The following is a 22702-nucleotide window of genomic DNA, read 5'->3' on the forward strand; positions in this document are numbered from 1 at the left end:
TTATACACTACTACCTGTAAGGAAAAATTGAAACCAAAGTGAACCTTTTGCTCACAACAGTGATTACAAGTGCATTTGACTCTCCATCTTTTTGCAAGTGGGCAGTATAGTGAGGTAATTTATCACCATCTTTACCTGTATGTCCATTCTTAGCAGCAGAATACAAGGCAGAATGGCCATCTTCACAGGAGTAATTAATGTCCAGTCCTTCTTCATTAAGCAGCATTGATAATAAAGTGACATTTCCCTGGGCAGCAGCTTGCTGAAGAAGGGTGGGCCTGCCAGCCAGGGAGGCAGGACCACCATTCATTGGCAAAGGGGTTAGGGAGGGTGACCAGCCTGTGGGGTTAAAGTGACCCTAGTTAGAGAGCAGAAGCAAGGACAAGTGACAAACATTAACCATTCTTTTCTGAGTCACACACTCACAGACATATGAACATGTATTCCTGGAAGATTATGGTTTCTAACATTATCAATCTGTTAAAATTTACTTAGCAGAAATCTGGACTGTTATTTCAATTTTACATCTGCTAATAAAATTAACATACATGGTGACAAATTATTTTTAGACACCAGTCTTGCACAGATAAGGGTTAAAGTGGGGACTGGTTTTAGGAAATTAAGATGGCTGTCTCATTTTAAATGTTCCAATTCATCTTCAAAGTTTCAAAACAATATGAATTTTAAAATTATGTACATATTTTCTCAGTTTCAATATCAATCTAAAAAAGTTAATTGATATCTTTAAGAATAAGAGAGAAATAACTGTAAGAAAGAGATATTCCTTTTTTGACAATGTTTCCAAGGTACTTAATTTTACATAAACTATTGAGACGGACCAAATACTGTCAAGGAATCTATTTATACTCCTTGAATCCCCTTATTTAAGATTAAAAATAATGAGGGACCAACTACTATTCAGTATCGACAACTAGTAGAAGGACTACAGATATAATTGGATCTAAAATATACCAGCACAAATAATTAACACAATTTTGAAGACTGTATCATCTGGCCATCTTTATAACATGTACTCCAGAAATTTTAAGTCAGCCAACAAAACAGGACATTGCACATAGATATTTAACACAAAATTGTCATGGTTAGATATTTCTCCTCAGTATTTAGCAGAGATTCTGTTAAGTGTGTGAAGTCGGCTGCATATGGTATGGAAAATTTTCTGAATTCTTCCTTGATCAAAAAGCTGTAAAAACAGTAAAGTAAAAATGTTTATTTAATGTAACATATAGGTATTTTGTGTATTTTAGGCTTAAATGCAATTAACTTTCAAAACATATAATTTTATTTTCTTTCTTATGGAGCCTCAAACACCGCTAAGCAATGTTGGCGTGCGTATACAGGTGTGTGTCACACCGTCACTCCTCAGGGTGCTTTCCACAGACATCGGTAACATTCTAACTGGTAACATCAAATAGATGAATCTTTTCTATTCTCTGTACACTGGTATCAAGATAACATTTTAGGTATATAGGTAATTACATTACTATGTATGTAATGTTCACTTCTTATAACTGAATCTTAATTATTGGCCTTAAATTATTTTAATAAATATTAAGAGTACATATCAAAGGATTTGTCAGTATTTTAAAAATTCTTTGTAATTAACAAAGCAGTTACAAATGAAACTAGAACTGCTTTTTAAAAGCTGGGTATTATATCTTCATAATTTATTTGGGTCTATAAATAATTTATTGCTTTTGCCCTATTAAATGACAGTGACATACAGAATTCATATGGTCATAAAATTAATTATTTATGTAAACTTTGTGATATTTTCCCCTTGATATTCATTAGCTCTTCTTACAAAAGTAGTATTTTTACTTCATACTTACAAGAAGACTCCTTTCTGGGATTTTACCTTTTGTATTTTCTTAAAAACAAATAAAAAACAAGCCCACAAAAATTAAATCAGTACTTATCAGAAATGGATGACAAAAAGAAAAATTGTAAATACCAAGGTATGAAAACTTGACTGCAAAGCAAACACTAAAGCAATATGAAGGCATCATACTGTAGTCCTCTGTGGAATATAAGGGAATATGGCTCACGCTTTCTTCCTCCCTCCCACTCTCCTTTCTTTCCTTCCCTCCCTTTCTCTTTTTCTCTTCTCCCCTCCTTTCTCCCTCCCTCTCTCTATTTCTCTCTATCTTAACCAAGGATTGTTGGCTATTGATATCTCTTTAAAAATATCAACAGGTATATAGTAAATGTTTTGCTATTCTTTAGGGTTTTATTTTCATTTTTTTCCATACAAGTCTAGGCTTCAGGGTACAATTATAACTATATTTTAAGTGCTTTATATGGAAATATTAAACTATGAATGTAATTTCCCAGAAGACCCTATTTGAAAGATAAAATACTTTTTTCAAAAATTTTCTCAATCCTTAGACTTATAGTTCTCTCTCTGTTATACAAAACTTCAGAAACATATATATTAATTTTCTTATTTTCTTACAGGTTCACAAGTACATTTTATAAAAGAAAAATGTTCTATAAACACTAAGTACTGTTAAAGTTTAAATAAATCTTTTATCTGCACTATCATTCCCAATTTTCTCTAGCACAAACTTAACTTATTGTAATAAATCCTCCTATAAGTATGAGAAAAATTAAACTTTATTACAAGAATTTATTACTCATTTGAAATTCCCAACAATGATAAACATGATAATATTTAGTTGACTTTTTAATTAATGGTTAAGTAATGATAGAACAGATCTGAAGTCATACAGTTACTTTAATGATGTTAGAAAAAGGTCATTCAGCTTCGTAGTGTCATGTGCAAACATCAGCAAAGGTGAGCATCTGACAGAACATGCAGTGACGAAGGGGACAGACAGAACGTGCCATGGCAGAAGAAAGAGTTGAGACCAGCTTCTGGCATCAGCTTCAGAGTGTGGAGAAGGTTAATATCATAGCTCAGATCAATCTCATTTTCTGATTTAGCCTTTAAGTCAATCATACATGGAGAATAATTTTTAAAATGTATGCTTAAGTAAGAAAAAAAAAAAGTCTGAACCAATAAATATAATTAAAAAATTAAATAAAATATATCGAATTAAAATTTTTTTTCCAAGGGTATGGAAACTCAGCTGCCTGGGGTGATTTCTGGTTTAGGCTTCTATTCATCTAACAGTTAATATGTGTTCATTTGACAAGTTCAGGAGGAACAAGAAAATCTAATTTATATAGAATTTAAAATGTTATTTAAAAATTTAGCATTTGGTCATAAAAATAAACAAAGTAATTTACAATGTAATTCATTGAAATGGTATATTTTGTCACTGCAATCTTCTCAGTGCTTTATTATTCATAATTGTTTATCACAGATACAAGCTGACATAGAAACACAGAATTTTAGAGTTTCAAAGATCATGGAATCTAGCAGTTCTCCAAGGAGCGAGTGGTAGTGAACTGTTATTTGAAAATTCAACAGACAAGTTTAATAAATCTTTTTGGTTTGGAACTATTATTACTTTTTGGTTCAATGCTTTCATTTTTAGATACAAAAACTAATGGCTCAAAGAAAACTTGCTCTTTAGGGTGATACGTCAAAAGGGGCAGAAATAGACTAACCCTACATTCTTACACTCAGTCTAGTGTTATTTTCATTACTGAAACTGGAAAGACATATACCATGTATTTGGCAGTTGTGCTCTGCCCCCATGCCCTGCTCTTACGACAACAGTGGCATTAGTGGCTGCTTAGAAGATTAATACCCTCCAATGAGCATATGATCTGCAGAGGCATGGACTCACCCAGGCGCAGATGGATTAAGAAGCAGGATGGAGGGAGCTCTGGAACTTCCTAGTTGCAGTGAGCAGGGTGGCAAAAATAGGGGCAATATCAATAGAAAACAGAGTCAAAACCCAATATCTCAATTTAGAAAGTTTAGGTTGACCTACACCCATGGTGGAGTTATACATCCCTATTACTGTACATAATATTTCCATTCCCTGAATACACTATGTGATTGTAAACACTTGCTGAATGACTAATGACCTGCACTGCCTCCATTTCAATTAATAAACCACATCTAATCAAATGAAATAGAAACCTGTTATCCCACCAAAGGTAATTCTGCAGTTCTGAAAATATTTTGGGCAAATTACAAAATTAGAGAACAGAAAATAAGGAGCCAGTTTCATATATTTTCAGTGGCTGTTATTTCTTTGGTTCCACTATTCTCTAACTCTCTAGACACAAGGCAAGGGCATTTTAAAGATGGCTCCTTTATCCAAAATTTCATTATATCCTATGCAGGTCATTCTGGTGAATATACAGGGGTTGGCAAAAGTAGGTTTACAGTTGTTCATGTAGAAATACAATAATTAACAAATCATAATACAAGAATAAACTTTGTTTCACGTACTCACAACTCACAAAAGTAGGACATAAATCTACTTTTGTCCACCCCTGTACAATGGACTAGGAATTCTGTCTTTAAATGTTAAATTAAAATCCTCCATCATGGATCCTGGTTTTAAAGCTTTTCTACTGAAACCAAAGGCCATTTGTAGCTGAACCCTGGGGCATAACAATAACCAGAGCAACTATTGGCAAAGCATCAAGGTACAAACTAAAGATAGCTTTGTATTTTAAAAAAAACTGACGAAATTTATATGTCCCAGTAAGTATTTTCTGTTTTGCAGTTTGTGCCTTTATGTCAATGACACTCCATTGCTCTGAACATTTCTGGAACTTCTGTTTTGTGACAGCCTTATGACCACCCATACACCACATTCTCTGATTCTCCTGAGTGGTAGCAACAATTCCTCCTTAGAGGGCAGGTTTAACTTGTAAGAAACAGCCAACATATTTTAGGCCAGGAGAAGGCTATCCAGCTCAATAATACCATTTTGGATTAAATGCTGACTGCCTGTGAAAACATCACAAAGTAATAATGAAGTCAATTCTAAAGCAAATTTAAAAAAAAATGCTTTTAGCAATGATATTACTGAAGAAGTAATAGCATCTCTATTTATTTATCACTCATTCTGCTCTAAGCTCCATACTATGCTCTTCACATGTTATATTAAATCTTCTTCATGGTCACCTGCCCCACGTTAGCAGTATAAATTCCAATGAGCAAACTTGCTCAATTCAAGAAAACGCACCCAAAATGCACAGCTCTATGGCAAAGTGCAGATTCGAACACAAATCTGGCATGAAAGTCTTTGCGGTTTTCAATTTTGCCCCTCAAAATATAAAGATAGCCTCTGAAGGAACTTAATTTCAAGGAGACAGTTTATAATTGGATAAGTAAGTTTTGGTGTACTGCTCTCATTACCTGATAATTAGCAAGTACCTGTTTTTCTTATTCTCACTCTTCTTCCTAAGTTTTAAATAAAACACTACTCAAATCTTCCTTTAACTCTTGAAATTCCCTCTCATTAGAACAAATGGTCTCTGCTAAATACTAAGATCCTGAGGTAGGCAACACCTCTCCAAAGTTTCAACTGAACTATGACAACATAACAGTATCTGAAGAGGCTCATTGGCTCCTGAAAACTAATCCAATGTCAATAAAAATCAATGCTTCTTCTAGTAGTGTAAAACAAAAGGGGAAAACCCAGATCTTTATCGACTTCTTTGTCCAAGAGTCCCAGATTCTGTGACGTCATAAGGAACATCTGCTATAGAAACCTTCTCTAATATAGGCAACATGCTAACCACCTGTGCTCAAGCCCTAAGAGTAAATGACGTTTGAAATAAATTACTCATAAGACATACAAGTAACTGATACGAGATATTGATAAATATAAACACTCAATTTTTGAGGTTAAAAAAAGTCAACACCAAATTGATATTAAAGCTTAGAACATACCAATTACAGAACAAATCTAATCAATTTGATAATCAATTTGGACTGTGGCATTAATAACTACTTGAAGGGATTACTTTTACATCCTCTCAGAAGTGGTAGAACTGAACACATACGGCCTGGTGATGACCCACTAATATTAAAGTCTGGGAGAGAAATATTTAATAAGAATTAATAGTCTTCCTTCCCATGGAAATGCTTTCACCCCTCTAAATTAATGGTCTCCTTGGCTCCAAACCACTACTTTCAGGTTACTAAAAAAAAAAAGAAAGAAAGCACTCAGCATAACAAAACCACAATTCATATAGCAAGATGAATCACCATACCCTGGAGCCTTTAAAAAAAAAGAGGAAAGAAATACACATTAAAAAGTATCAAATTAAAAAAAAAAAAAGTTTCAAGGTAATATGAAAGAAACTAAGGCAAGTGAGAGTGCAGGCCACATTCTTAAATAAGGTATAATATTACAATCCCTTTACCTGATGCTGTTACCAGGAGGCTGTCTGAGGCACCTGTTCTACAGGATGAGGCATTAACAGGGTTTATGGAAGAGCAAAAGGCAATGGTGGTGGGAATGACAAGGGGATGCTCTGAGCATGCAGGCTGGTTCAGTCCCGGGGTTTCAGCAGGCCAGGCACCCACCTGAGACGTGGCCAGGGCTGAAACGGCACAGCCTGCAGGTGCCACAGTTAAATCTATGGATGGTTTTGGTGGCAGCTGAGGAGAGGATGATTTAGGGAGATTCTCCTCATTTATTACCCTGTTTCCTTGGGGTAAACTGGAAGGTGAAGCCACAGTTTTGGTATCTACTTTGGCCCCAGCAGTAGAGGCCCTGCTGCTATCTATAATAACCTTGAGTTGGGGGTGGGGTGGAGAAGGAGTTTGGGAGAGCCCTGGCTTCTTTGGAGGGATAGGAGGAGGGTTTCCTCTGTCAACTCGTGCTACACTGGGAGTCTTTAAGCTTGTCCGACCAACAGGTGGGTGGGTGCCAACATCCCCCACTGGGGGCACTCCAGGCCTTGGGGGTGCTCCTGCTTGAGGGCCTGTAAATCTTGACAGTGCTTGGGTCACAGTATTCCGAGCCAGTTGTTTGGCCACTAGGTTTTCACGACTTGTAGGAGACACATCTCTTGATGGAGGACTTTGGGTAGTATTTCCATTTTGGTCTGGGTCATTAGCATTGCCCTGGAATCTAAATCTAGCTGCTTGGATTCGAGGATTTAAACTTGGATGTAGAGAAGCATTGGCACACGGTGAGTGTAAACTGGGCACAGGCAGAGCTTGCGGGTAGCTCTGGGAAGCTGTGCCTGGTGTTTGCATGGTGGGAAGAGCAGCGTTACTGGGAAGCGGGGGTGTACTACTTGTTAAATCTGGTGTTGAGCCAGTGCTGGGTCCATTTTCCTCAATTCTCTTTGCACTTGGAGGTGAGACAGTAGGCAGAGAGGAGCCAATCAAGTCACCATGGGAAGCCTGCCTGTCAATACCTGGTCTGACCAAGGTGACACTGGTGCATACATTCTCTTTTGCATTTGCAGAAACTAGGGGGCTTCCTGTAGAAGGCTTTACAGGCACGGTCAAAGGCAACTTCTTCATGTGGTCAGCACCTTCCATCACTAGGTCTGTCTGGCAAGCAACAGATCTTATTGTAGGTCTTTCTGTTTCCACAGATATAGAGACCAATCGCCTATCTTTTGCCTTCCGGGGGAGAGAGAGGCTTGGTTTGCTGTCATTTCCCCTTTTCAGTTGCTCAATCATTTTCTTCATCTTGTCTATCTCCTCTTTGAGGTCAGTGGTGTGTGCTTCTTCTCGGTGCAGCTTGGCACGAAGCTGTTCCCGTTCAGTGTCAAACTCAGAGAGCTGTTTTTCCATCTGAGCTTCCATTTCTGTGCTTCTTCGTTTCTCAGCAGAGAGTTCCTCTTCAAGTGCACTGGTCTTTTTCTTTTCCTCGTCCAATTTGGCCATTACTTCTTCTAGCTTTTGGGCCATCTCTATGACTTTGCCCGAGAGCTGTTTGCATTCCTTGACCAGCATCAGGACCACGTGTTTGTTCTTGCCACGCTCTTCCTCCAGGCGGGAGGCCAACTTCTTGTGCTCTTGCTCAAGGGCTTGTAGCTGCAGCTTTTCCATCTCAAGCTGAAAGACATTCACAGGACAGTTCTATTAATATGCAGAGAATTCTTTTAGCCAAAGAAGTGCTACTTGTGAGATTTTTATTATCATACAATTCCATGATTTGGGTTAGCTAAAATATCACATTTCCAAAAAGTATTATGAAATAAAAATAATATTTTAGACTCATTAAAATGAGAAAATAGATATAAATAATTTTATGAAAAACATCTAAGTTACATCAATAGATAATTTTCTTAAATCTACTAAAGTTAACTATAGAAAAGAACAGTTTTCTCATGCTTCAAATCACAGCAGAGTTCAGCACATTCTATTTTTTTAAAAAAAGCTTGTAAGGAAACTGATTTTTTAAAGGTTTAATGTTTTAAATTACCAACTAATCTTTGAGGTACAGTATAATGAAAAGTGCCAGTAAACGGCAGACTTCAGTTAAATTCGAAGCTCCTATGTCTCCTAATTCTATTATTTAGCATTTTTTTAACTTATAGGTTATTATGATGGGTTGCTGTAGAAATCATATAAAATTATATATGAAAGTTCTTTGAAAACTTTGAAGAGCTAGAGAAATATATTATTAGAATTATAATCATCAGTGAACCCAAAGTCTGACCTCAGCTCCTACTTCAGTCTCACTTACTCACTTAGATCCCACTATGTTGGCTTCCCTTGAGTTTCTTGAATATTCTTGATATGGTCTTGCCTCAGAGTCTTTGACCTTGCTATTTTCTCTGCCTAGAATGCCACTGCAAACCTTTATTACGGTTCCTGTACTAGGCAGTGACCAAAGGAAGAAAATGGCTTACTGCCCAGTGAAGAGTCTGGCATATTATTTATTTACTTTGGATATTCCTTGCTTTGAAGAAGTTGTTGAATAGCATTGCAATGGGTCCTATAAATAGGTGATCAGGAATACATATAATTTTCTAAGAATAATTAGAGAGAGACCACTGTTTATTTACATACACTCTATTCTACTATATAATATTGGAGAGCAGTGGCTATACAAGTAGATTAGGTAAGATTTGGAGAACAATAGCACTATTGTTCGAATACTGTATTTATAAGCATGTTTTATTCATCACAGAAAATTAAATTTATTTACAAAGCTCATTTATAACTTTCCTAAATGCATCAAATAATAGGTTGCTATGGAAGCCATACACAAAATTTGAACAAGAAAATTGAAAATGTATTTTATATTAGCACCCCTCTCCCTAATTTTTAAAACAATGTAGGAAAGAAACAGAAACTAGGTCAGTTTTCAGCTTATTTTTAAAATATGAGTTTCACAATTTACCTCTGAAGGTAGAAAAAAGATGTCTTGCAGAATTCTAAGGGCTACCTTCATTTTACAAAACAACTAACTGCAGGCCAATTTAGTGATTTCCCTGATGTCATCCAGATTATTAGTTTCAGAATCAAGACACTCACACAGGGTTCCACTTGTCTCAAGCTTTTCTCACCATATCACACATCTTGCCCATGGTATTTCTTTACTGTGGGTCATCACACTTTATTTTTGAAATTATAACCTTGAAATTATAACTTTCATCTTACACTTCAGAATCAAACTGAAGACAGATTCCAACAAGAGAGTAAGTCAACTAATCTGATATTTATATAGAAAACTATACTGCTATGCATCTTCCATAATCCATTTATATCTTTGTCCTTCCATCATTCATACCTTATAAGTCCTGTCTCAGACTAATATGAGTCTTTTTAAACCTTACCACAGATAGCATAACACAGAGGAAACCATATAATTGATGTGCCTACAAACATATGACTCTAAATCAGCGGTTCTCAACCTGTGGGTTGTGACCCCTTTGGTGGTCGAACGACCCTTTCACAGGGGTCGCCTAAGACATAACAGTAGCAAAATTACACTTATGAAGTAGCAACAAAAATAATTTTATGGGTGGGGTCACCACAACATGAGAAACTTTAAGGTCGCGGCATTAGGAAGGTTGAGAACCACTGCAAATTCATTTGAACTTTAGTCATCAATTACTCTATCTAACTGTATTTAGTTTCCTCTACAATTTACTTCATGAGATGTTAAAACCTCTACCACTCTCCCCAAAATTTCACCCAAAGACTACTCAACTGACTGAGTTTATCCTAATAGACTTTTAACAAGAAAATTCAAGCTAACCCACTTCTTCTACATCTTGTCCCCTGCACTGAGCTTTTTTTTTTTTTTTTTTTTATAGCCACACTAATCCATATGTTCTTCCCTCACTCTGAGGGAGAAAGGTTTCCATCTGTTGAAGGTCAGACATTCTTCAGTAATTAAATCCATTCTCTCCTATCACCTCTGAGACTTGCTGTATTAGTTATTACATTGCTCTTTATAAATATTAAACATCCTCCTCCCTACTAGCTCGTTCCAAAGAGTATATAAACATACTTTCCCCCCAAATTTCTTGATCATTCTGGCTTGGATACAAAGTTTTTGTGCTTCAAAATATAAGAGATATAGTAGTAAGTTCTGATCCCAAACTTCTTGGTCATGTGACTTTGGTAAGTTCTCCCTCTAAAGATCATTTTTATTTGGTTCCCTTATCTGCACAACAGAGGAATAATAATGATTACTCTATAAGATTAAATCAAGTAGCATATGTAAAGCATGTATCATTGTTCCTGGAACTATAAAATGTTCAATTTATAATATAATAACAATTCATGATATTTAAAAATGTGTCACTTTGGCACAATGTTTTTCCCCCGAAGACATATATACAGGAAAACTAGTAGAGAATTGACTATATTACACATATAGATGGATGTTTTTATAAGTTAGATAGCAGCTGTAATTCAACAATTACAAAGTACATCAGAGAAAGTTCCACTATCAGTAATGGTGAAATAACTTTTGTTAAACTATCTCTCCTTCAGATAATAATTATGAATCTTTGAAAACATATAAAAATTAACTATTTGAAAGTTCTGGAGAGCAATAAATGTAGTAGAAATAAGAGAGGACCATATCCTCCTACTAAAAAAAGAGCCAACAGCATTGCATGAAATTTGCCCTCATGTACTGTTTCAAGTGAGGGCAATTCTCTGTCCTGACAGCACTAGCAGGAAAACCTCAAGCAAAGAACATCCCTTATATTGGCCTGAGAAGGCATACAATGAAACTGTGGAAGCAACAATTATCCCACCAGCATCTCTGACCTTTGAATTATACATTCATCAGGGAGACTCCACACTGAATGACAGAGGTGACAGTTGAATAGCTAAGAGAACTCATCAAATATTTTATAGAAATGTAAAATATTTCTTTCCATTGAATGCTCTGATAAAAAGACACAGAGTAGCTAACTGGATAAGAAAGCATGACTCATCTATATGTTGTTTACAAGAGATCCACCTCACAACAAAAGACTCACATAGGTTGAAAGTGAAGGGATGGAAAAAAGTCTTTCAAGCAAATGAAAAGGAAAGAAAGGCTAAGGCAGCAATATTCATTTCTGATAAAATACATTTCAAAATGAAGGCCAAAACTAGACACAAAAGAGGCCACTCCATAATATTGAAAGGATATATCCAACAGGAAGATATAATCTTGATAAACATATATGCACCTAATATAGGAGCACCAAAATATATTAAAAATCTTCTGAAGGACTTCAAAGAAGAAATTGATAGCAATACAATCATAGCAGGAGACTTCAACACCCCGCTGACATCACTGGATAGATCCTCTAGAAAAAAATTAGCAAGGAAACAGAGACTCTAAATGAAGCACAAGATCAAATGGATTTAATAGCTCTCTACAGAGAATTACACCCGAAAACTACAGAAATCACATTCTTCTCAAGTGCACATGGGACATTCTCAAACGTAGACCACATGTTAGGACACAAACTAAATCTCTATAAGTTCAAGAAGACTGAAATCATATCAAGCATCGTCTCAGATCACAATGGCATCAAACTAAAAATCAATTGCAACAAGAACAGGCAAAGACATTTGAACACATGGAGGCTAAATAGCATGTTATTGAACAATGAATGGGTTACAGAGGAGATCAAGGAAGAAATTAGAAACTTCCTGGAAATAAATTAAAATGAACACACAGCAACACAAAATCTATGGGATGCAGCGAAAGCAGTTCTGAGAAGAAAGTTCTTAGCATTACAGGCCTAACTTAAGAAACAAGAAAAATTTCTAATAGACTATCTAACCTCACAACTTAAAGAACTAGAGAGCAAACATAAAGAAAACCCCAGAGCAAGTAGAAGAAAGGAAATAGTAAAGATCAAAGCAGAAATAAATGATAAAGAGACCAAAAAAAAAAAAAAACAATTAAAAGGTTCAATGAAACAATGAGCTGGTTTTTTGAAAAGATAAACAAGATTGATGGACCCTTAGCTAGACTCATCAAGAAACAAAGAGACAAACCCAAATACACAAAATCAGAAATAAAAGAAAAGTAACAACTGCCACCACAGAAAAACAAAAGATGGTTAACTACTATGAACAATTATGGCAACAAATTCAACAATCTAAGCAAAATAAAAAAATTTCTAGAAACACATAGTCTCCCAAAACAGGACTGGGAAGAGATAGAAAACTTGAACAGAGCAATAACAACTAAGGAAATTGAAGAGGTAATCAAGACTCTCCCAGAAAACAAAAACCCAGGCCCGGATGGCTTTACAGGAGAGTTTTAACGAACATTCAAAAAATAACTAACACCCCTTCTCCTCAAACTATTTCAAAAAATTCAAGAAGAAGGAAGATTTCCAAACTCGTTTTATGAGGCCAGCATAAATCTAATTCCAAAACCAGAAAAAGACACTACAAGGAAAGAAAACTACAGGCCAATATCCCTGAGGAACATAGATACCAAAATTCTGAACCAAATACTAGCAAATTTGATCAAGCAATACATCAAAAAAGTTATTCACTATGACCAGGTGGGATTAATCCCAGGGATGCAAGGATGGTACAATATTTGCAAATCAATAAATGTGATACACCACATAAATAAAATGAAGAATAAAAAGAATATGATCATATCAATAGATGCTGAAAAAAATTTAACAAAATTCAGCATCTATTTCTGATAAAAACACTCAGAAATGTGGGAATAAAAGGATCATATCGTGACATAATAAAGGCCATATATTAAAAACCTACAACCAACATCATACTCAATGTGCAAACACTAAAAGTGTTTTCCTTAAGAACAGGAACAAGACAGGCATCCCCACTTTTGCTGCTGTTATTTAACATAATACTGGAAGTCTTAGCCACAGCAATCAGAAGGGAAGAAAAAAATAAAAGGGATCCATATTGGAAGGGGGGAAGTGAAACTGTCATTATTTGCAGATGACATGATATTATACATAAAAAACCCTAAAGAGTCCATCATAAATGTACTAGACTTAATAAATGAATTTGGAAAAATAGGATACAAAATTAAGGTCAAGAAATTGATGGCATTCGTATATACCAATGATGAACTCACAGAAAGAAAAATTAAAAAAAAATCCCATTTATCATCGTGGCTAAAAAATTAAGATACCTAGGAATAAACTTAACCAAATAAGTAAAGGACCTATTTGCAGAAAACTACAGGACACTGAAAAAAAAAAAAAAAGAGGAAGATATAAAAAAGTGGAAGCACATACCTAGTTCATGGATCAAAAGAATCAACATCATTAAAATGTCCATACTACCCAAAGCAATCTATAGATTCAATGGAATCCCCATCAAAATACCAACGACATACTTCACAGAACTAGAACAAATACTTCAAATGTTCACAGGAAACCAAAAAAGACCACGAATACCCACAGCAATCTTGAAAACAAGAACAAATTTGGAGGGATCACATTACCAGATTTCAGGTTATACTACAAAGCCACTGTAATCAAAACAGTCTAGTAATGGCACAAGAACAGACATATAGACCAGGGAACAGAATGGAAAACCCAGAAATTGACCCAAGACACTATGCTCAATTAATATTTGACAAAGGAGGCAAGAGCATACAAGGGAGTAAAGACAGCCTCTTTAATAAATGGTGTTGGGAAAATTGGACAACTATATGCAAAAAAATCAAGCGAGACCATCAACTTAATCATACACAGAAATAAACTTAAAATAGATAAAAGACTTAAATGTGACCTGTGAACCCATAAAAATTCTAGAAGAAAATATAGGCAACAAAATTTTGGATATCATACATAGCAGAATTTTCACTGATACATCACCTAAGGCAACAGAAACAAAGGAGAAAATGAATACATGGGACTACATCAAACTCAAAAGCTTCTGCACAGCAAAAGAAATAACCATCAAAATGAAAAGGCAACCAACTGTATGGGAGAGTATCATTGCCAATGATACATCAGATAAGGGATTGATTTCCAAAATACATAGAGTATTTGTACAACTCAACAAAAGGAAGACAAAAAATCCATTTAAAAAATGGGCAGAGGAGCTGAATAGACACCTCCAAACAGGACATACAAATGGTCAAGAGACATATGAAGAAATGCTCAACATCACTAATCATCAGAGAGATGGAAATTAAAACAACAATGAGGTATCACCACACACCTGTCAGAATGGCCGCCATCAACAAATCATCAAACAACAAGTGTTGACGAGGGTGTGGAGAAAAGGGGACTCTAGTACACTGCTGCGGGTAATGTAGACTGGTGCAGCCACTATGAGAAACAATATGGTGTTACCTCCAGACCGCAGGCCGACGCTCTAACCGCTGAGCCAAACTGGCCAGGGCGATATGGTGTTACCTCAAAAAATTAAAAATTGAATGTCCATTTGACTCAGTGATCCCACTTCTAGGAATTTCCCTAAGAAGCCTGAAACACCAATCAGAAACAATATGTTTACCCCCATGTTCATAGCAGCACTATTTACAATAGCTAAGATCTAGAAACAGCCCAAGTGTCCATCAGTAGATGACTGGATAAAAAAGCAGTGGTACATATACACAATGGAGTGCTACGCAGCTGTAAGAAAGGAAGATCTCTTATCCATTAGGACGACATGGAGGGATCTTGAAAGAATTATCCTAAGAGAAAGAAGTCAAGCAGAAAAAGACACATATCACATGATCTCACTTATTTGTGGCATATAATGAAAATAACAGTCAGAGGAACAGATACGTGGAAGTAGGGTACAGACGGACAACCCTCAGAAGTGAGGGTGGTGTTGGGAGGGAAGAGATAAACCACAGAACTATATGCATGTATTCATAAGCAATGGACATGGCCAACAAACCCAGGGTCAAGGTGGGGGGGAGGTGGAGGAGGGTGTCAATGGTATAAAAAAGGAGAAACATCTATAACAAAACAAACAAACAAACAAACCAAAAACAACAACAAAAAAGCAAAACCCACTGAGACATCCAAAATTGTGAGACAAAACAACAAATCCCAAATGAAAGAGCAAGAGAACTCTACCAAAGAAGAGATAAACGAATGCAGTTAAACAAGTTATCAGAGGTAGAGTTCAGAGAGATGATATTGAGAAAGCTCAACAGCATGAGTAAAGATATAGAAACATTGAAAACCAACAAACTGGAAATGAAAAACGACATAGCTGAAATAAAGAACAAATTGGAAGGAATAACCAGCAGAGTAGAGGAATCTGAGGACCAGATCAGTGAATAAAAAGATGGGGTAGGAAAAAATCAACCAGCCAGATAATGCAAAAGAAAAAAACAATTAAAAATCAGGAAGACAGCTTAAGAAAACTGTGGGACAAACTAAAACATAACAACATCCACATCATAGGAGTTTCAGAAGAAAAAAATGAGTATGGGTTAGAGAATATATTTGAAGTAATAGTGACAAAAAAATTCCCTAACATGGTGAAGAAAAAGGGCATTCAAGAACAAGAAGCACAGAGAGCCCCAAGAAAAAGGGCATTCAAGTACAAGAACAGAGAGCCCCAAGTAAAAAGAACCCAAACAGGCCCACACCAAGACACATAATAATTAAAATTCCAAAAGTTGAAGACAAAGAGAGAATCCTAAAGGAAGCAAGAGATAAGCAACAGATTATCTACAAGGGAACCCCCATGAGGCTATTAACACTCCAGACCAGAAAAGAATGGCAACAGTAACACTCCAAACCAGAAAAGAATGGCATGAAGTAATCAAGGTCATGAAAAACAAGGATCTGAATCCAAGACTATTTTATCCAGCAAGGCTTTCATTTAAAATAGAAGGTGAAATAAATAACTTTCCAGACAAATTGAGGCTAAGAGAATATATTAGCACCAAACCAGCACTGCAAGAAATGTTAAAAAAGACTGCTGTAATTAGTAGAAGAAATAAAAAAAAATACAGCTACAATAAACAAAAATGGCAATAAATAAGTAAATATCAATAATAACCTTAAATGTAATTGGTTGAATGCTCTGATCAAAAGACACAGAGTAGCTGATTGGATAAGAAAGCAAATCTCATATATATGTTGTTTACAAGAGACCCACCTCACAACAAAAGACTCACATAGGTTGAAAGTGAAGAGATAGCCCTGCCCGGTTTGGCTTAGTGGTTAGAGCATCGGCCTGTGGTCCAGAGAGATGCGGGTTTGATTCCCATTAAGGGCATGTACCTCGGTTGCAGTTTGTCCCTGGCTCTGGTTGGGTTGTGCGAGCGGCAAGCACTTGATGTGCCACTTTCATGTCAATGTTTCTCTCTTTCTTCCTCTCTCTCCTCCCACTCTATCTGAACAACAACAAAAAAAGGAAAGAAAAAAATGTCCTTGGGTAATGATTAAAAAAAAAAGAAAGAAAGAAAGAAAGAAACTGAACGTATGAAGAAAAATCTTCCAAGCTAGCAGAGAGGAAAAAAGAGCTGGGGTAGCAATACTTATATCTGATGAAATAGACATCAAAATGAAGGCCATAACTAGAGACAAAGAAGGCCACTACATAATATTGAAAGGATCTATCCAACAGGAAGATATAACCTTGGTAAACATATATTCACCCAGTACAGGAGGACCAAAATACTTTAAAAAACTTCTGGAGGACTTCAAAGAAGAAACTGACAGCAATACAGCATAGCATGGGACTTCAACACCCCACTGATATCACTAGATAGAGCTTCTAGACAAAAAAATTAACAGGAAAACGGGGAGTCTAAATGATGCATTAGATGAAAAAGATTAGATACCTATAGAGAATTACACCTCAAAACTAAAGAATTCACATTATTTTTAAATGCACATGGGACATTCTCAAGATAGACTACATGTTTGGACAGAAACTAAGTCTCTATAAGTTCAAGAAGACTGAAATCATATCAAGCATCTTCTGAAATCACAGGGGCAAGAAACCAAAAATCAATTACAATAAAAACACTCAAAAAACATTCAAACACATGGAGACTAAATAATATGTTCTTAAACAATGAACGGGTTACCAATGAGGATCAAAGAAGAACTTAAAGTTTCCTAAAAACCAATGAAAATGATCATACAACAACACAAAATCTATGGGACACAGTAAAAGAAGTCCTGAGGAAAGTTCATAGCACTACAGGCCTACCTCAAGAAACAAGAAAAATTTCTAATTGACTATCTAACTTCACAACTTAAAGAATTAGAAAGCAAACAAAAAGAAAAACCCAGAGCAAGTAGAAGGCAAAAATAGTAAGATCTGAGCAGAAATAAGTCACAAAGTTACTAAAAAAAAAAAAAAAAAATTCAAAAGATCAATGAAACGAAAAGCTGGTTCTTTGAAAAGATAAACAAGATTGATGGACCATTTGCTACTCACCAAGAAACAAAGAGACAGAACCCAAATAAACAAAATCAGAAACAAAAGAGGAGAAGGAACAACTGACACCACAAAAATACAAAGGATCATTAACAAATACTATGCACAATTATACACCAACAAATTGGACAATCTAGGAGAAATGGACATATTTTTAGAAACACAGTCTCCCAAAACTGAACTGGGAAATGACAGAAAACTTTGACTAATAACAAGTAAGAAAATTGAAGAGGTAATCAAGACTCTCCCAAAAAACAAAACTCCAGGCCTCGATGGCTTCTTGGGGGAGTTTTACTGAACATTCAAAGAACTAACACCCATTCTCCACAAACTATTCCAAAAAATTCAAGGCGAAAGAAGACTTCCAAACTCATTTTATGAGGCCAGCATAATTCTAATTCCAAAACCAGAAAAAGACACTACAAAGAAAGAAAACTACAGGCAATATTTCTGATGAACATAGATGCCAAAATCCTGAACAAAATACTAACAAATCGAATCCAGCAATACATCAAAAAAATTATTCACCATGACCAAGTGGGATTCATCCAGGGATGCAGGGCTGGTACAATATTCGCAAATCAATACATGTGATACACCACATAAACAAAATGAAAGATAAAAACCACATGATCATATCAATAGATGCTGAAAAAGCATTTGACAAAATCCAGCACCCATTTCTGACAAAAACGCTCAGCAATGTGGGAATAGAGGTATCATATTTCATCATAATAAAAGTCATACAGTCGTCCCTCATTTATCAAGGTTAATCCGTTCCAGGCTTTACCGGCTGCACCTGGTGATGAAGGATTTCTGGGGTGCTCGAATACATAGGCCTATAATCCATACGTACAGTAATTTTAATTGTAATTGTATATACAGGGTTGTATAATTGACTTAGACAAGCAAACGTGCACTGTATCATTTTCACTATCTTGATCAACTTTTTAAAGAATATATTTGAGCCAAGAATATATTTGAAAATACCGCGATAGAGTGAAGCCGCGAAAGTCAAAGCATGAAGTGGTAACTGTATATGAAAAACCTACAGCCAACATCATACTCTATGGGAAAAATAAAAGCATTTCCCTTAAGAACAGGAACAAGACAGGGATGCCCACTTTCACCACTCTTATTTAAAATCATGCTGGAAGTCTTAGCCACAGCAATTAGACATGAAGAAAAAAGTAAAAGGGATCCAAATTGTAAAGGAGGAAGTGAAACTGTCATTATTTGCAGATGACATGCTATTGTACATAGAAAACCCCAAAGACTCCATTAAAAATCTACTAGACTTAATAAACAAATTTGGTGAAGTAGCAGGATAAAAATTAACATCAAGAAATCAACAGCATTCTTATACATCAATAATGAACTCACACAAAGAGAACTAGAAAAACAATCCCATTTATCATTGTGGCAAAAATAAACTTAACCGAAGAAGACAAGGACCTATTTGCAGAGAACTATAGGACATTGAAAAAAGAAATAGAGGAAGATATAAAAAAGTGGAAGCATATACTTTGTTCATGGATTGGAAGAATTAACATCATTAAAATGACCATACTGTAAGGTCAGTAGGCTCTGAGGAGTCACATGACTTTAGGGAAAGAGACGTCCGAGGAGAAATCGAACCCTAACTTGGGACTTTCCATCCTACCTGGATGCGGCTGATGCAACCTTTCTTATCGCTTATAGCAGAATCACCCCACCTTACCCCTCACCAATCAAATAACTCCCCTCCTCGTTCCTCAACCTCCCCTATAAAACTTTCCTGAGCGGACATATCAGAGCAACTTCCTGGGCCTGAACCCCCGGACCAGCGAACCTCTCCTGGGAGTGCTCCAATAAAACTTTCTTGCCCACTTTTGCGGTTCCATTTCTCTTTCTTCCTTGTTGAGTAACTTTACACATACTACCTAAAGCAATCTTTAGATTCAATGTAACCCTCATCAAAATACCAGTGACATATTTCAGGGAACTAGAACAAATACTTCAAAAGTTTATATGGAACCAAAAAAGACCCCAAAAAGCCACAGCAATCTTGAAATAGAAGGACAAAGTAGAAGGGATCACAATACTGGATATCAGGTTATACTACAAAGCCACTGTAATCAAAACAGTCTGGTACTGGCACAAGAACAGGCATATAGATCAATGGAACAAAACAGAGAACTCAGAAATTGACCCAAGACATTATGCTCAACTAATATTTGGCAAAGGTGGCAAGGGCATAAAATGGAGTAAAGACAGATTCTTTAATAAATGGTATTGGGAAAACTGGACAGCTACATGCAAAAAAAATGAAGCTAGACCACCAACTTACACCATATACAGGAATATACTCAAAATGGATAAAAGTCTTAAATGTGACTCATGAATCCATAAAAACCCTAGAAGAAAATGTAGGCAACAAAATTTCAGACATCACACGCAGCTCAATTTTCACTGATACAATGCTTAAGGAAAGAGAAACAGAGGACAAAATTAATACACAGAACTACATCTAACTAAAAAGCTTCCGCACAGCAAAAGAAACAAGCATCTAAATGAGCAAACAATCTCTCAAAATGGAAAGGGAACCCACTATATGGGAGAGCATAATTGCCAATGATACATCTGATAAGGGGTTACTTTCCAAAATATATTGAGTACTCATACAACTCAACAAAAGAAAGACAAAGAACCCAGTTAAAAAATGGGCAGAGGACCTAAAGAGACACCTTTCCAAAAAGAACATACGAATGGCCAAGAGACATATGAAAAAATGCTCAAAATCACTAATCATCATAGAGATGCAAATTAAAACAACAATGAGGTATCACCTCACACCTGCCAGATTGCCTGCCATTAACAAATCATTAAACAACAAGTGATGGCAAGGGTGTGGAGAAAAGGGGACTCCAGTACACTGGTGGGATTGCAGGCTGGTGTAGCCATTATGGAAACATTATGGTGTTTCCTCAAAAAATTAAAAATTGACCTGCCATTTGATCCGGTGATCCCACTTCTAGGAATATACCCCAAAAAGCCGAAACACTAATCAGAAAGAATATATGTACCCCTATGTTCATAGCAGCACTATTTACAATAGCTAAGATCTGGAAACAGCCCACGTGTCCATCAATAGATGAATGGATAAAAAAGCTGTGGTACATATACACAATGGAACACTATGCAGTTATAAGAAAGAGAAATCTCTTATCCTTTGAGATGACATGGAAGGACCTGGAGAGTGTTATGCTAAGTAAAATAAGCCAATCAGAGAAAGACAAATTGCACAAGATCTCATTTATTTGTGGAATATAATGAACAAAGAAAGCTGATGAACAAAATAGACTCAGAGATAGAGAAAGGAGTATGGTTTAGATTGACAAACCTCAGAGGAGGGGGATGGGGGGATGGATGAGATAAACCAAAAAACTTATATGTATGTATGCATAACTAATGGACATAGACAACAATGCTGGTGGGGGGTGGTGCTCCAGAGGGGGAAGAGGGTCTAGGGGGGAAACAAGAGAAACATCTGTAACAAAAATAAATTAATAATAATAATAAAAAGCTAAACCTCAGAGGAATCTAATAATTCAAACTTACTACCGACAGCCTAGAGATAGTTAACATTTATGGTATTGGCTGTATCACGATTTATTTCTGTGGGGTAAAATCGCATAATAAACAACAGTTTGCTATTACAAGGGTTTGAGAGAGAGGTAATTATAATGCAAGAAACCGTCCTGTTCATCTAAAATTTTACAAATATTTCCAGGAATAAGACCATTGTTTCCTAAGAATAGATGTGTGGTACAAGTCTAGCTTCTGAAAATCCATAGAACACCTTTTCTTCATTAGAAAACAAGAAGGCTCCATGAACTCTGACAGCAGTATGCTCCAGGCTTACTTATTCCTCTTGTTTTTATGTTGTAGCCCCATATGCATCCCAGTGAAGATGCCAGCCATCACGCCTTGTTAAAAAAAAAAAAAAAAAAGAGGACAATGAATCTGAAAATAGAGCAAATTAAAGTATCCAATTTGAGAAACACAGAAAGAAAGAGATTAACAAAAGTGGACAGCACCTCAGTAACCTTTAAGACAACATAAAGTTGTCTAAATTCCATATAAGTGGAGTTTAAAAGAGAAGAGAGAAAAAATGGGAAAGAAAAATATATTAAAAGAAAATATAGCCAAAAAATTTATAAATTTAGTAAAAACAAACAAGTAAACAAACAAACAAAAAAAAACCTTGTAAATCCAGGAGGCTCAGCAACCCAAAGCAGGGGAAATATAACGAAAATCATACTTAGGCACATCATATTAAAACTGCTGAAAACAGAAGAAACAATCTTGAAAACAGACAGAGATAAACTATATATTATATACTGAAAATCTAAAATATAAATGATGGATGAATTATCATCTCTAAAATATATAAAGCAAAAACTGATAGAATTAAAGGAAGAAACAGAAAAAATGTATGATAATAACAATCTTCACTCGTAAAAAAAATTCTAAATTAAAAGTCAGCAAAAATATAGATCTTAATAATACTATGAAAATACCATGGCCTAGTTCACATTATGTAGTCTCTAAGACTACAAAGAATACAGTCTTTCCAGATGCACTTGCTAGGCTATTAAAAACTACTTAGAAATTATAAAAGACTAAAATCTTACAGAATATGTTCTCTGACCATTGTGGAATTAAATTATAAATACACAATAAGATATTAAGAAACCCCAAAATTCAAAAATAAATCCACATACTTCTAAATAGTAAAAAAGTTTAAGAAGAAATCACAAAGGAAATTAGAATACATTTTGGGATGAAAGAAAATTAAAACACAACATACCAAAATTTGTGGGATGCTGTGAAAGAAAAGTATTTAAAGGCAGCTGGAGCAGAGCACAAAGAAAAATTTATATCTTTAAGTGTTTGTATTGGAAG

General features: G+C 35.7%; 1 protein-coding gene across 1 annotated transcript in view; it reads right to left on the minus strand.

Moving 5' to 3' along the window:
- The window catches only part of CTTNBP2 (cortactin binding protein 2), a 236069-nt gene that overhangs the window by 123669 nt on the left and 89698 nt on the right, over positions 1-22702 (minus strand). Inside the window, exons 4-5 of the mRNA XM_036246679.1 lie at positions 6325-7978; positions 136-339 (exon numbers count right to left, since the gene is read on the minus strand). Coding sequence (XP_036102572.1) covers positions 136-339; positions 6325-7978 — 1858 coding nt within the window. The remainder of the gene's footprint in view (positions 1-135; positions 340-6324; positions 7979-22702) is intronic.

This window comes from Molossus molossus, unplaced genomic scaffold, assembly GCF_014108415.1.
Source record: "Molossus molossus isolate mMolMol1 unplaced genomic scaffold, mMolMol1.p scaffold_m16_p_7, whole genome shotgun sequence".
Classification (NCBI taxonomy): Eukaryota; Metazoa; Chordata; class Mammalia; order Chiroptera; family Molossidae; genus Molossus; species Molossus molossus.